This window comes from Misgurnus anguillicaudatus, chromosome 10 (genome assembly GCF_027580225.2).
Source record: "Misgurnus anguillicaudatus chromosome 10, ASM2758022v2, whole genome shotgun sequence".
NCBI classification, from domain to species: domain Eukaryota; kingdom Metazoa; phylum Chordata; class Actinopteri; order Cypriniformes; family Cobitidae; genus Misgurnus; species Misgurnus anguillicaudatus.
The window spans coordinates 28,004,874-28,018,619 of NC_073346.2; the positions used below are offsets into that span (position 1 = coordinate 28,004,874).

At 38.5% G+C, this 13,746-nt stretch overlaps 1 protein-coding gene across 3 annotated transcripts; it reads right to left on the reverse strand.

Annotated features, from left to right (window-relative positions):
• Positions 1-1,369: 1,369 nt before the first annotated feature.
• rcc1 (regulator of chromosome condensation 1) lies at positions 1,370-13,541 on the reverse strand. Of its 3 annotated transcripts, XR_008645839.2 has the most exons (11): positions 13,386-13,541; positions 12,430-12,539; positions 10,591-10,784; positions 10,311-10,490; positions 4,647-4,743; positions 4,439-4,561; positions 4,032-4,178; positions 3,828-3,947; positions 3,491-3,643; positions 1,697-2,302; positions 1,370-1,518 (listed from the first exon to the last, which is right to left on the reverse strand). XR_008645839.2 is itself a non-coding variant. In XM_055211262.2 (10 exons), exons 2-10 carry the CDS (start codon positions 12,506-12,508, stop codon positions 2,127-2,129), a joined length of 1,263 nt encoding a protein of 420 aa, XP_055067237.2. In that variant the 5' UTR covers positions 12,509-12,539; positions 13,386-13,541; the 3' UTR covers positions 1,523-2,126. The 3 variants fall into 3 exon arrangements, 2 of the variants coding, with proteins under 2 accessions (XP_055067237.2, XP_055067236.2); XM_055211262.2 differs by lacking the exon at positions 1,370-1,518 and having other exon boundaries at positions 1,523-2,302; positions 10,591-10,778; XM_055211261.2 differs by lacking the exon at positions 1,370-1,518 and having other exon boundaries at positions 1,523-2,302.
• Between the last annotated feature and the right edge of the window lie 205 nt (positions 13,542-13,746).

Here is a 13,746-nt window from a genome sequence, read left to right on the forward strand (position 1 = left end):
AACGACAAGACAAGGACGCTGTTTCTGATAAAACTAATAAATCATACCTGCCAAAGCAGAAATCCTTCTCCCATCCACCAATTTTAAAGAGGTCGTTATGTGCAATTTTTACATTAAAAACTTACAGGCCTACTTATGATCATTAAGATAGCACGCAGCATAAAGGCAGCATAAAACGGGTTTCGAGAGTGACGATTTTATTAACCTGGAACAGATTTTTTTTTTTTACATTTGCAATTAACATTAAAGGCGCCATGAAACTGAATTTTCGATCGCCTAATTTTCATCGTGGTGATGTATATCCGAGTGAAACCGGCTTCTGAAATGGAATAAGGCAGGGCTGGATTTAAATTTTGTCCATCGAGATCTGATTGGATCGTTTTAAGTTGGGTTGTTGTCTTCAGTGTTGGGGAAATTTATTTTTTAAAAGTAATGCATTACAATATTAAGTTACTCCCCCAAAAATGAATTGCGTTACTTAGTTACTTTTCATGGAAAGTAATGCTTACATTACTTTCAAGTTACTTTTTCTTACTTGGCTGAGGCTTGATCTCTTTCAGGCGCTTTTATGATCGCAAAAATGTCAAGCTCTGGTCTGCCATCTCCGTTTCTGACTCTAACTGTTCCCGTTCAGGGTCACATAAAGATTATGAGGGCACATTCATTTTTTTTTAAATAATGAAGCGCACAGATAAGTCACTTGTAAAAATTACCACATTACAACAAAACAAATGACCACTTTTATTTTAGTTTCATGGCGAATTTAACAATTTACAAATACTTTTGGAGGTAGAAATTTGACACATACTTGATTTTATACAGCAATCATGATCTGTTTAAATCAGCACACCAATGAGCACTTAAATGTTGGTCAGGTCCATATATGAAATCTAGTTGGTAGACTTGGAGATGAATAAAACTTTTTTGCAGCATGAGACCCCCAGTTTACTTTGATCACATGGAGAAAAACAGCTTGGATTTATAGGAAATTATAAAGGATTTGAACAAGCTGTACATTTGAAGCAAGCTGTACATCTGGTTTGAACTCCATGACTTCTGTGCTATGAACATGCAATGGCTTACCACAGAGCTATACAAGAGCATTGGAAATACTTAATATACCAGCACTGCCACCTAATGGATTTGCTATACAAGTCATATACTGCGCAAGTTATATATTAAGGGGAACAACTACCAAAGATATGTTTTTAATTAAAATGCTGTATTATTTTAAAGTGATGTTAGATTTATTAGTTCAAATTTCTAGTTTAAGGAAACTTTAAATGAAAGGTTATAGATTGATTCAAATTACATAAATTAAGTGTTGAAGATTTTTTCATGCTCATGTCAACAAACTGTAGAGTCAGACTGTAAACGAAATAACTTTTAATAGCAAAAAAAGGAAGATTTCCACTAAAAGTTGTAGAGTAAGAAAAATCTATAGAAATACACAATAACAGAAGACAAATCAAAAAAGGTTCAGGTATAGAAACCATTAAAATAATGGTAAGAATAAGTCTGATTCGGAAAAGACTCGAGGTTTTTTATTAGTTGTCCACAGGACCAGCAATGCAGGGATACAATCATTTTTCAATTTAAGATTTTAAGAAATAGTTTAACGCCACAAAAATACAGCAATACTAAATGTGTTTTCCCAAAAATTGTGTGTGTTGTAGATCACACCTGCTTTTGTAACCTTTATTGCTTAGACCAAAATGTGGAATTTAAAAAAAACAGTATTAGGAACTCATCTAAAAAACATTTTATACATGCATACAACACTCAACAACAGGCAGTCTCCAGGAAGCATACTAAAGATCCTTGTTAAAAATGAATTAAGAAAATAAAGCAAAGCAAAGTCCATAAAAATGGTCTCCCGTTTCATCATGATCTACCAGACCATAGACAGTGAATGTTTGGGTTCCCCATTAGGTGGAATAAAAGGTTTAATTAGATGATTTTCATCCTACCCTCTTTATAACCAACCATCCTCCCTCATTAGCTGGCTTAGCTCAGCATTGGAAGTATTACAAACCCCAGACTCCCCAGTTCCTGATCAAGCTATAGGTTATAGATACCACTGATACAGTAGTTTGGCTCAGCTTTTCTAGTCAAGGAGATAAACATCAGCTTTCCTGTTTGTCTTTCACCAACAAGACTGTGTGCTGCCCCCCACTGGACACGGATAAGACTACACGGTTCTCCAGTTGTTTGCCAGTCATTTCCACAGGGGTCCACTCATCGTCCTCTTCTCCTGTACCCAACTGCATGTTGGTGCCCATACCCCAGGCAAACACAGAGCCTGACAAACAGATGTCGATGTTAGTGTGCTTGAAGTCAGTTTGCAGAATTAATACCAAATAAACCACTTTTGACTGGCAAAACATTTTGAATAATTTCATTTACTTAATGCAAAAGGGGTTAACATGAATTTGTGACAGCAAGCAACAGTAGTTTTCACACTTGCTCTTTTAAGGAACAAAACTCAGACCCTTTAAACGAATCTAATGGCGCTTTTCCATTGCATAGTACCCCACGGTTTGGGTCAGCTTACTTTTGTTTCCACTGGGTGCAGTACGTAATACCCGATACTCTTTTAGAACCACCTCGGTCGGAGTTCCAAGCGACCCGAGCTGATACCAAAACGTGACGCGAAAACACAGTAGATCACTGATTGGTCTGAGAGAATCGTCACTACCAGCGGCATTGCTATAATGTAAAAGATTTACCTTAGGTGCTAGCTTGCACTCGAGCAAACATGTTGTCATCTGTGCTCTGCTAAGTTCCCAAACTCTATTTTAGCGATGAAAAACATCCACAGGTTGAGAATCAGGAACACCATAACAATCTGTGGCGACACATTAGCGACGCGCATGTCCACATATATGCTTAAATGCAACTTAAATGAGGCTCAGCAAAGCATGTCGACTGACGCCACAGGTGTTTGTACAGAAACTGTCAAGTGAAACAAAGGTAGCGATAAACGCGACGTGCAAACACGGGTCAATTTTAATTTTGTGGCGGACTGAGAAATTAATAAATGTATGGAAATGTACACCGACGCTCTCACTTGTATGATGTCACAGCAGTAGGCAGTGCAAATATAATAACACGCCTATAATCTCTCCCACTCCAAAGTGTTACTAAACTCGATGGAAAAGCTAACCAAGTGAGGTGAGCTGACCCGACCTGACCCAAACCAAACCGTGGGGTACTATGCGATGGAAAAGCGCAATAATAGCAAAATGCCCAGGAAACTAAATTCTTACCTTCGGTTAGTGGTTAACCAGTCAATATGAACATCCATAGTGTCTACTTTACGTGCGCATGTTTATTTTCAACTTGACTACTATTTCAATAAAAGAAGCTTAACCATATATGTATTTATGGATATACGTAATTAACATGCTAACCCATGCTAGCCATTAACCCAGCAAACATTGCAGATAAGTGCTTTTGAAAAATGTATAGGCAGAATGTGTATTTATACCTTGTTTTGTGACAGCGAAGCTTACGGAGGCACCACAGGCAACCACCTGAGCATCGCTGATCCCAGTGACCGGTGTGGGCTCACTTTTCTCTGTGGCATCCTTCCCCAGGCCCAGACGGCCGTACTCTGCCCGGCCAAGACTGTACACTTGTCCTGTAAATAAAGACATTAGCACCACATTCAGTATCCCTGCAAAGGTAAGACACCTACAGTGCACCCAAAAATACATTGTCAATTAGAACCAAAGACATCATTCAGGAGCGAGTGAATGATCTTTAATTTTTTATTTTTGAGGTAACCCTTCAGTATTCTCCATTTTGCTTCTTAGATTTATTACCTTCAGAACTAACACACAGAGTGTGGTGTTGTCCCCCAGAGAGACCCACCCAAGAGGTGGTGGAGTTTTTGAAGGCAGTGAGTTTGACAGGGACAAAGCAAGTGTTTGTGCTTTTAGTGCCTGTGGAAAACAACAACGACGAAACACTAAGAAAAAAGAACAGCAAGCATATAAATGTCTACGCAAATAAGTGACCAAGTTTACCGAGCTGGTGATAATTTGACAGGCCAAATCCATAGACATGACCCTCTTTAGACACAGCAAAGGTAAAGTATGCTCCACAAAAGACATCCGTAAAGACAATCTTGCCCCGTGGCCTCGTGATAACCATTTGTGGCTCAAGAAGCCTCACTGAGGGAAAAACATATATAAAAAATATATACACATTACAAATACTCATTTTAAAACAAAATATGGGCTTTAAATACTAGATTTCTATTCATAAGCAAAAAAGATTTGAGGGATGTCAAAAAAATATTGGTCTATACAAAACACAGACTTCTATAAACGTTGGTAACAAAAATAAATAAAAGGTTACAACCCTAGTAAATGTACCATGTTAATTTCTTCATATGCAAGTACAAACTGATTAACATGGTGGTGATACATACTCAATCCCTTCCGACCTCCCCTGTTAGCAAAGTGCTCAGCTACTCGGCCCAACTGTCCTTGTTCTCCACATCCTGAGGTGTACAGCTCTCCATTCAAAGTCAGCATCGCCAAATGATCATTTCCTAATCAATCCAAAACACCATTATTAAAATATTTACAAACAATGTCTACTAAACCACAAGCATGACATGAATTTCTTTGACCCACCTGAAGCGATTTTAACCACAGGCTTGTCCAAAGGGACTTTGACAGGCAATGTGCATTTTTTCATGGGTTCCAGAAGTCCAATGACACCATTATTATCCTATAACAGATCACATAGGTTAACCAGCTCATCCGCTTAGCTATAGCATAAGAAACATTGGTTCAAACAGGCAGCAAAAAAATTCTTGGTACATTCAATTTAGCTTTTATAGTCAGAAGTAGACACACCCAATATTGGCTACCTTGTTTAGACAAACTCTTTGAGGCTGTTTACACTTGGCATTAACATGCGTTTTCATCGATCGGATCACCGGTGGACGACGTTAATGCCAGTAAACGTGTTCAAAACGGTTTGAGCTCTTCCACGTTCAACCACATTCAGAGGTAGTCGAAAACCCTTTCGATCAGATTGCTTTTGTAGTTTAAACGCACATGTGGTTGAATGTGTTCAAACAGCCACACGCGACCACCTTCTCTCCGCCCATTTATCTAATCTGAGGTACTAGTTTTACGTCTTTTCTGACTTCTGGGGCAAACTCGCAGAGAACAGCGCTATTTTTAGCATTTCATTGATAAAACTACTGCGGGTGATCTCCGTAGTTTAGTTTTGAAAGCATGTGAAAGTTGCGCGATGCTATTTCATTAATTTCGCTGAAAATTCAGAGAAAGCTCTAACATATACACATACAAAACACTGTGCAGAATGTTTACTTGCTAAACAAGCAGTGGACTCCGACATATTAGTTCCCGTCCATATAAACTCATAATTACTCCGGCTCGCATTTGAATGACAGCAGAGAGACTCGCCCACCGTCTCACAGACCACCCCTTCACTGTATTCAGGACAGAAGCGGTCGAAAGTGGACAAAAGAGACAGATTTAAATACCAGGTGTAAACATAATGCGTCTATCTTGTGCACTTGTGATCCGATCGATGAAAACACATCTTAATACCAAGTAGGGTTGTGCCGATAGACGATATCATCGTCCATCGTGATGGTTGACTGACATCACGATGGAGAGACACCATCGTGATGCCACGCCCCCTCCCCACTCCGCTGCGAGTCGACATACACTTACTCTCTTCTATATAGACTATAGTTAACCTAATATCTTTGCGTGAATTGCTCTATAAATTAAATAGAAAATATAACTAATGCATATATGCTATTTTAAATACTGTAGTCTATGCCCGAGACGTGTGTTAGTCTGTGAAAATATCCTGTCAGGCATTTGATCTTGACTAGGGATGGGCACGGATATTCGAATATTCCAATGGCAATAATAATTCGAATTTAAAAAATGCTATTCGAATGTTTGTTTTTAATGTGCCACCAAAGGGTAACAACTTATTTAATGCTTTTTTCACTTCATCTATACTGTCTTTTACAGACTTAAATGTAAAATATACATGAACATTAATTTGTATGTATTTCTGATTGTTTGGCAATGCAGATTGCAGACGAATTTACGTTTTTCCTTTTATCTCCGGGTTTGTCCGCGCCGCGCCGTATTTGGCCACTGGCTTACGTGAGGGCTCAAACGTGCTTCTCCGCCGCCCGAATCAACACATCATGAGAGATTTGTAAGCTTTCTGTTATAAAGTCTACTTTATTTTGTTAATAAGGAGACCGACACGGAGAACGAAATGAAACGGAGAACATTTATTATATGCGGTGCTCTTTTGAAAATGAACCGGATAACTGCACATGGCAGTTTAAAGCAAAGCACCGTCTTTGTGAAATGTTGTTGAATTAAGCTAACGTTAGTAACTTTGCACAGTCAACAATAAGGTATCGAGTCGCGTAAGGTATTTGTAAAATAATGTTAAATACAGATATTCAATCTTGTTAAAACCGTCTGTTGTTTTTATCGGATAACCACCATCAGGAAGAGTTTTCTCCGCAGCACCGGCATTATTGTATCTAGTCAGAAGAACGGGCTTTCACCGAAGCAGGTAGGATAAATACGGTTTTCTTTATTCAAAAATACATGGTAAACTAAACTGAGAAGATATTTATATGGCGACTGAGCAGTCGGTTATGTAGATGTGTTTTTTCATTTGCTCCGGGCTCTTGGTGTTTTGAGTCTGTTTAAATGATGATAGCCTACTTTGTCAAGTCCTCAAACTTTAAACTTCGCAAGTCCTCAAACTTCGCTTAGATTTGGGGTTAGTGTATAATATTTTGTATAATATAATGTATTAGGGATGGGCGATATGGCCTTAAATCCATATTGCGTTATACATTGCAGCCTCTTGCGATAGCGATATGTATTGCGATATAATACTTTCAATAGACACGTTTCAGAACAGGTTATATAGACCCTTTCAAAAGCCAAACTGCTAAAATGTAAGTAAAAGTAAACTGTTATGGCCAGATTAGTCTTGTTACCTCTCTTAGCTGGAACTTTTGCCTGACACACTCTACAGCATATATATTATTGTATATTACCATAATGCCAATTTCGCGTGTGGAGCAGCAGTTAACTTATGTAACTTATGGCTTAAATCCAAAAAATAGATGTTGCATCGTTCTTTTTCACGAGTTCCTCTGTTTCACTGACGCTTTCATCCATGTTTATTCGGCTGCAGCTCGTGGCTCTTAAGTTCGCGGGTACATTGTGTCATCAACACGCATTATCGCGATAGTGCAATAGATTTAAAATCTCTATCGTATGCCAATTTTCTATCGTTTATATTGCATATCGTTTATATTGCCCATCCCTATAATGTATGTTAGATCAAACAGTAATGAATTAATACTAACGACCGACTTGAAACTAAGGATTTGACTAGACTTCGCTCCGCATTAAGTTTTAACGCATTTTTTTCTGTAGGATATTTTTTAAGAAGAATTTTAAAAAAAATAACATATATATATATATATACAATGTTTTCAACTTAAAAATACATACATATATATATACATACAGAATATAAGTTTAGCTTGTTGTGGATATTTCTTTTTCTAAATTATAAGCCTTCTGTGAAATTATGACAAAATGAAAAATACAAAACACGCATGTCTTAATTAACATAATTTAAATAAACGAATATTCCTTCTTTAAGAGCTTAAATATTCGAAAAATAAAATATTAAAAGTAATAGTAAGTTACTGGAAAATGCCCATCCCTAATCTTGACATTGCTAGAATCTTGTCTTTTTACATGTTGTACATTTATCTTAAAATAATTAATTTTGTACAAGAAAACAGCCCATATTAATCATTTATTAGTAGCCTATTGTAGTGTCTCGGGAGATCGTGCTCATTGTTACATTGAGGCTATACTGCACTGAAGCGGCAGATTAGGATATAAACCCAGAATTCAGCGAACGTCAAGAACAAGAAAACGGGAACAACACTGCGACCGAAACGCGGGATTTACATACACAGACCATGTTTAAATTTCGATGTGTCTGGCCCTGTTCACTTTGTCTAGTTTTAATAAGCTGCGGATTGAAGTGCTGGCTGCTCCCCGCGGTGCTGAAGACCCGCTCTCTGACGGAGTACTGGTGGCACATATGCACAGATATTTACGTGCAAAATTTGGAAAGCGCGGAGTCGTTGGGTTAGTAAAATAACGAAATTATAGCTTTTAAATAGAAAAAAATATTTATGTAAAGAGATTAAAAAGTGCTTAAAAGTGCACAACTCTTCTTCAGTGGATTAAATCTACTTTTTACCCTGATGTGCAACCTATAGGAAAGAGACATTAGTTGGGATAGTAAAATAACAAAATTATAGATTTTAAGTACAGAATAGTATTTATGTAAAATATATATTAAAATAAAAAGTGCACAACTCTTCTTAAGTGGAAGTAATAAAGTGAAATAACGAATAATAATTATATAATAACGAATAATAACGAAAAAATAAAATACCCCCACCTAACGATATCATCGTCCATCGCGATGGTTTACGTAACCATCGTCAACTGCCAATTTATGGGGACATCGCCCAACCCTAATACCAAGTGTAAACTGCCCCTTTAATAGCGACTTTTTGCATTATGAGTTAACAACTGATCAGAGGTGCGTTTCCTAAAAGCATCGTTGCTAACTAAGTTAGCACCTTTGTTGGTTGCAATGCAATTTCCCATTGCCACCAACTAAGTTGCTACCCCTGCGCAATCCCATTACAATCCTATAGCTAAGTGGTAGAGCATTGCATTAGCAGCACAAAAAGTTGTCAGTTCAATCTCAGGGAACACACATAATATTAAAGGAACACGCCAACTTTTGGGGGATTTTAGCTCATTCACCGTATCCCCAGAGTTAGATAAATCCATACATACCTTTTTCATCTCCATGCATGCCGTAACTCTGTCTGACTCACCCATTGCTAACCTAGCTTAGCACAAAGACTGGAAGTAAATGGCTCAAGCTAGCATAATGCTCCCAATAAGTGACAAAATAACACCAACAATTATTTCCTATTTATATGTTACGCTTTGTATAGTCACAGCGTGTACAAATAATTTGCTTAGAGCACCTGAGAAGCACCGTGGTGAGGAGCAGAGAAGTCACGCAAATGTTGTGCTAATCGCTCCGCACAAGTAGCAGTGCTTCGCCTTTTGAAAACATAGTTCCCAGTGGTCCCGTACATACTGCATATTAATTCGGTTGTCACTTCAACTTTTAATGCTTAATCCTGTTCTGTATTAACTCCCGCCAAATGCAGAACTGAACCACTAGTAGTTAATAAAGTGTTTAAACGTGCATCATGCATCATGACAGGTCTCTCTTCTGAAAAAATACATGCCTAGAAGGAGAAAAATTCTTCTGTATGCGTGGAGCAGAAAATGACAGAGGCACAAACGTTTGCTGCCTAGTGTTGCTAGATTTTGCATTAAAAAAGAAAAATCCAATAATAAACCCAAATGCTTTACCTCAAAGATCAAAATATTTGGACCAGCATCTTCACACTTTAATAACACCCAAAACTTGATCGCTTCCTGAGCCAAAAGCCATAAACGGTTACGTGCCAAAACGGTATGTACATACAAAAAAGACGAGGACCTGGCAACACTACTAGACAGCATGCTGTGGAGCAGCCTCACAAAAGCGTACAATACACAATGCCAAGATGGAGGTTTATTGCAAAACATAACGCTGTTAAATTATTTTGGTAAAAGCTGTGAGTGGCAAGCACGCAAGACGGCAGAGCGTTGCTATGGTTATCTCTGTGTCAATCATCGCATTTTCGGGAGTGAGTCTTGTTCCGTACAGACACGTAACGAACATTTAGGGGATTCACTCCTGCATTTAAATGCGGTTGTCACCCCAGAAAGTTTGCAGTGTGTACGAGACCAGTATGAATACAGTTAAAAGATGGCTGTGTCTCATATGATCTTGTTATTTTTACACACTATGACTATACAAATTACAACATATACATAGGAAAATGTTAGCGTTATTTTGTCACTTATTGGGAGCAGCATGCTAGCTGGAGCCATTAACTTTTAGTCTTTGTGCTAAGCTAGGCTAGCGGTAGGTGCGTCAGACAGAGTTACAAGATGGATAGGGAATTTATGGACTTATCTAACTCTGGGGGATACGGTGAATAAGCTAAAGTCCCAAAAAGTCGGCATGTTCCTTTAAAATGCATACCTTGTAAGTCACTTTGCATAAAAGTGACAAAAGTAAATATAATGATTCACACTTACTCTAAAAGAGCCCCAGACGTAGACGGTTCCCTCTTCTGTGAGAGCAGCAGTGTGGCTGTCACCTGCGGAAACCTGCACAACTTTCTCTCCAAGGTCCACCTTTCCCGGCACCGTCTCTGATCCTTCCTCTGATGTGTCGCGGCCCAGCGCACCCTCATCATTACAGCCGAACGTATAAATCTATGCAAGAATAACAAAAGTTATAAAAGACTTTTTCTTAGATTTTACAGCTTGAGACATACAGTGTGATTTGTTTGTATGTTATATGTGCTCTGCTTACATTTCCTTTGTCGCTGAGACAAACGGTGTGCATGCCTCCAGCCTCTGCCTGTATGATTCCCTCAGGAAGAGTTACCAGCGCCGGCTTCTTCCTCTCAAGCACATCCTCTCCCAGACCGAGCTGTCCAACATCACCCTGGCCAAGAACAAGAACCAGACCCTTCTCCTGGCCATGACTGCTGTGAGAAACTACAACTAGAAGCATTAACATCAGATAAATATTGAAGAAAAACTTTTGCTTGCTTAAAAGGCTTGTTAACACAAACAATAACTATATTAGCATCCACACCAACGAAATGATAACATTATGTTAATCTAAGCTGGCATGCTGCAGTTTTACATTTTAAAGGTGCATTGTGTAACTTTTAGAAGGATCAGACATGCAATATAATACACATATCTATATTATCAGTGGTGTATGAAGACCTTACAAAATGAACTGTATTGTTTTATTACCTTAGACTGAGCCGTTTTTATCTACATACACTGCAGGTCCCTTTACATGGAAGTTGCCATTTCGCACCAATATGTTTCTACAGTAGCATTAAATGGACAAACTCTTCTTTAAAATGCATTTTGTTACTATATTGTCTTAGACCAGGGATGGGGAATTAAACTCTGCAGGACAGTAGCCCTCCAGGACCAGGATTCCACACCCGTCTTACTGTACGTTCACGCCGGCGAGAGAGCGTCAAAAAAAGCTCTGGCCGCCCTGCCAACGTCGCTATAGAAAGCCTTCCGATTGGTTGCCGCCGAACCACGTCATGGCTCATTATCATAAAGTTGAGCTGATTGAAAATAAATGACTTCCGGCCAATGTGCAGCTCTCGCCGGTGGTGGTGTGAACGCACAGTTCGACTGACATGTTTGTCCTGTGGCAGGTACCGTAGCTTCTCTATGCGGTTCGAAAAAAACGAATGAGCTTGGACTGAGCCGTTGGTTTCAATTCACAATCTCACAACTAGATGAAGCTACAACTCTACACAGTGGACCTTTAAGCCCTTTAAAGGCATGGTGCATGATCTCTGAAAGCCATTAGGTGTGTTCAAGATCACCCGGCGCTGTGCAAACCGATCGCCGAGGTTTGCCGCTTGCAGTCGAGGGAGGAACTTTAGACGGAGCCGTCAAGCCGGACACCTGCTGCTTGCCGCAGTGACTCATGCGCTGTATTTCCTTTTTTTGCGAATGATTTGAATTAGATGGTGAATTTGTTAAAAACAAACCTTTTAATAAAAAGTTGCAACCAGAAACATTTTATATCTAATATTTTAACTGCCGTTTATACTGTATGCCAGAAAATCACAGGAAACAAGCCTATATTATTACAATACCAATAGAGTTTGATATTTTCATTTTTATTTTATTTCACGACACAATATAACATTTATGCATATTAACGTATTTTACCGGTTATAAAAACATTCATTTATAATGTTTATTAGTGGAACTGAAGGTTGGATTAAACTCACGTGATCGTTGTCATCGTGACCAATCACGAAGAGCGGTGTCGTTATCACAACTTCTGAGACAGCCGGCTATGCTACAAGTGTTTTTTTGGTACTCTCCCCGACTCCCTTTTCCAAAGTGTTTTTAAAAATCATGCAACCCGCCTTTAAATTTAAATGGATTTTGATTGATCATTATTTTATTGTTCATCATGTAAAAGCTTTCTACGTGGCGTGAATTTTTGAAAGATTATAGCAATCACTATATTTCTTTATTTGAACAGGCCTTAAGATGTCCATATTTGTTAAAGTAATATTAACTCACCATGATGTCATGTTTTTGATATAAATAAGCCATATGCTTAAAAAAGCACAACTGAGAATAGATGACTTACTTTTTCGTTTTTTGTCAGCAATAGAGTCCTCTGGCTCTGGAACTGTAACTGCTCTCTTCACAGTTTTCTTGGGTGGCATGGTGACTCCAAAATCTTGGCAAATCTACAATCTGAATAAAGTAGTGTTATCAAACAACTAAACAGTTGTTTTACTAATCGAATCACTCAATCTAAACTGCATTTAAGGCCTAACCTTACAATAGGCCTAAATTACTTATATTTGGTTTCACGAGTCACTATTAGTCTTTGAATGACGTTAAAATCTCCAATAAAGTCGCAATGAAACAGACGTTTAGGATAATCAGAAAATAACTCTGATATACAGCGCGACTTATAATTGATCTGATAAAAATATCGGCTGTGTTTCAAACCCTAGAGAGCTGCCTACCCAGACAACATCTTTGGACACCAAATGCACTTTACGCGCGCTGACTGAAAATCCCGGATGCGGCTCAAAATTGTGCTCTACGTAGGCAGCATACTGTATCCGAGACACCGCCGCTGTTTTCTGGCGCTGACTTACGGCCAATGACTGACAGCAGCAAATGTTTGATGGCGATTTATCTCCCAAACATAAGCTTACAGTCACAACAGATGTGCCCATTTACTCTGTAACTTGCATATAAAAAAAATGAGATCAGATCGTATGCAGCCATGCTTTATTCCGAGGTCAAAGTCTTCAAGAACCCGCTTAAAGTTTTAGAGCTCTAACCTTACCAAATGACACAATGGAGTAAAATGCTACACAACGTCACCATTTACCATTAAATTTGATGATTATGTATTTGGAAAACTACCGGAAACAGTTCGCACATACACAAACACAATTTTAATGCGATATTTAGCAGTAAATGACGAAAGCAACTGCAAACATTTCTAAAGGTCTACGTTTACACGTAATTACTTGCAATCAACTCATTGTACGTATATACAAACGGTTTTATTTAATAACTTACCGTGAGTAAACAGCTTAACATATAACCAACGCGTGTTTTAGTTGTCGGAAAGGTTAGTGAACACCCTTAACTCCTGTATGCAGTGTAACGCACGCGTGTCTCTGCCCTTCTTCTTCTTCTTATGCTTTATATGTCCATTCATTCTTTAGGAGTATTACCGCCACCTACCGTATACTATAAGAAGTGCACCTTTAATCAACCGGATATGAGTGAGGATTGAGCTCTTCCGGCGTCTGAATTCCTCTATTCCAAGGAATTTTATTTGTTTGGTGCGAAACTCTTTCGGCGTAGAGCTAGATAACACATGTGAACTCCCATCTCTTTTTTTTGATAGTCATTATCTAATTGCAATGATTTCCAA

What these genes read in the sequence shown, in the direction of transcription:
- rcc1 (XM_055211261.2), bottom strand. Translation starts at nt 12,508, where the DNA reads ATGCCACCCAAGAAAACTGTGAAGAGAGCAGTTACAGTTCCAGAGCCA. An exon ending in GGGAGGTCGGAAGGGATTGA is followed by an intron (nt 4,179 to 4,438) that starts GTATGTATCACC and finishes TTTTTCCCTCAG; the next exon opens with TGAGGCTTCTTGAGCCACAA. An exon ending in CTTCGCTGTCACAAAACAAG is followed by an intron (nt 2,303 to 3,490) that starts GTATAAATACAC and finishes TCTGTTTGTCAG; the next exon opens with GCTCTGTGTTTGCCTGGGGT.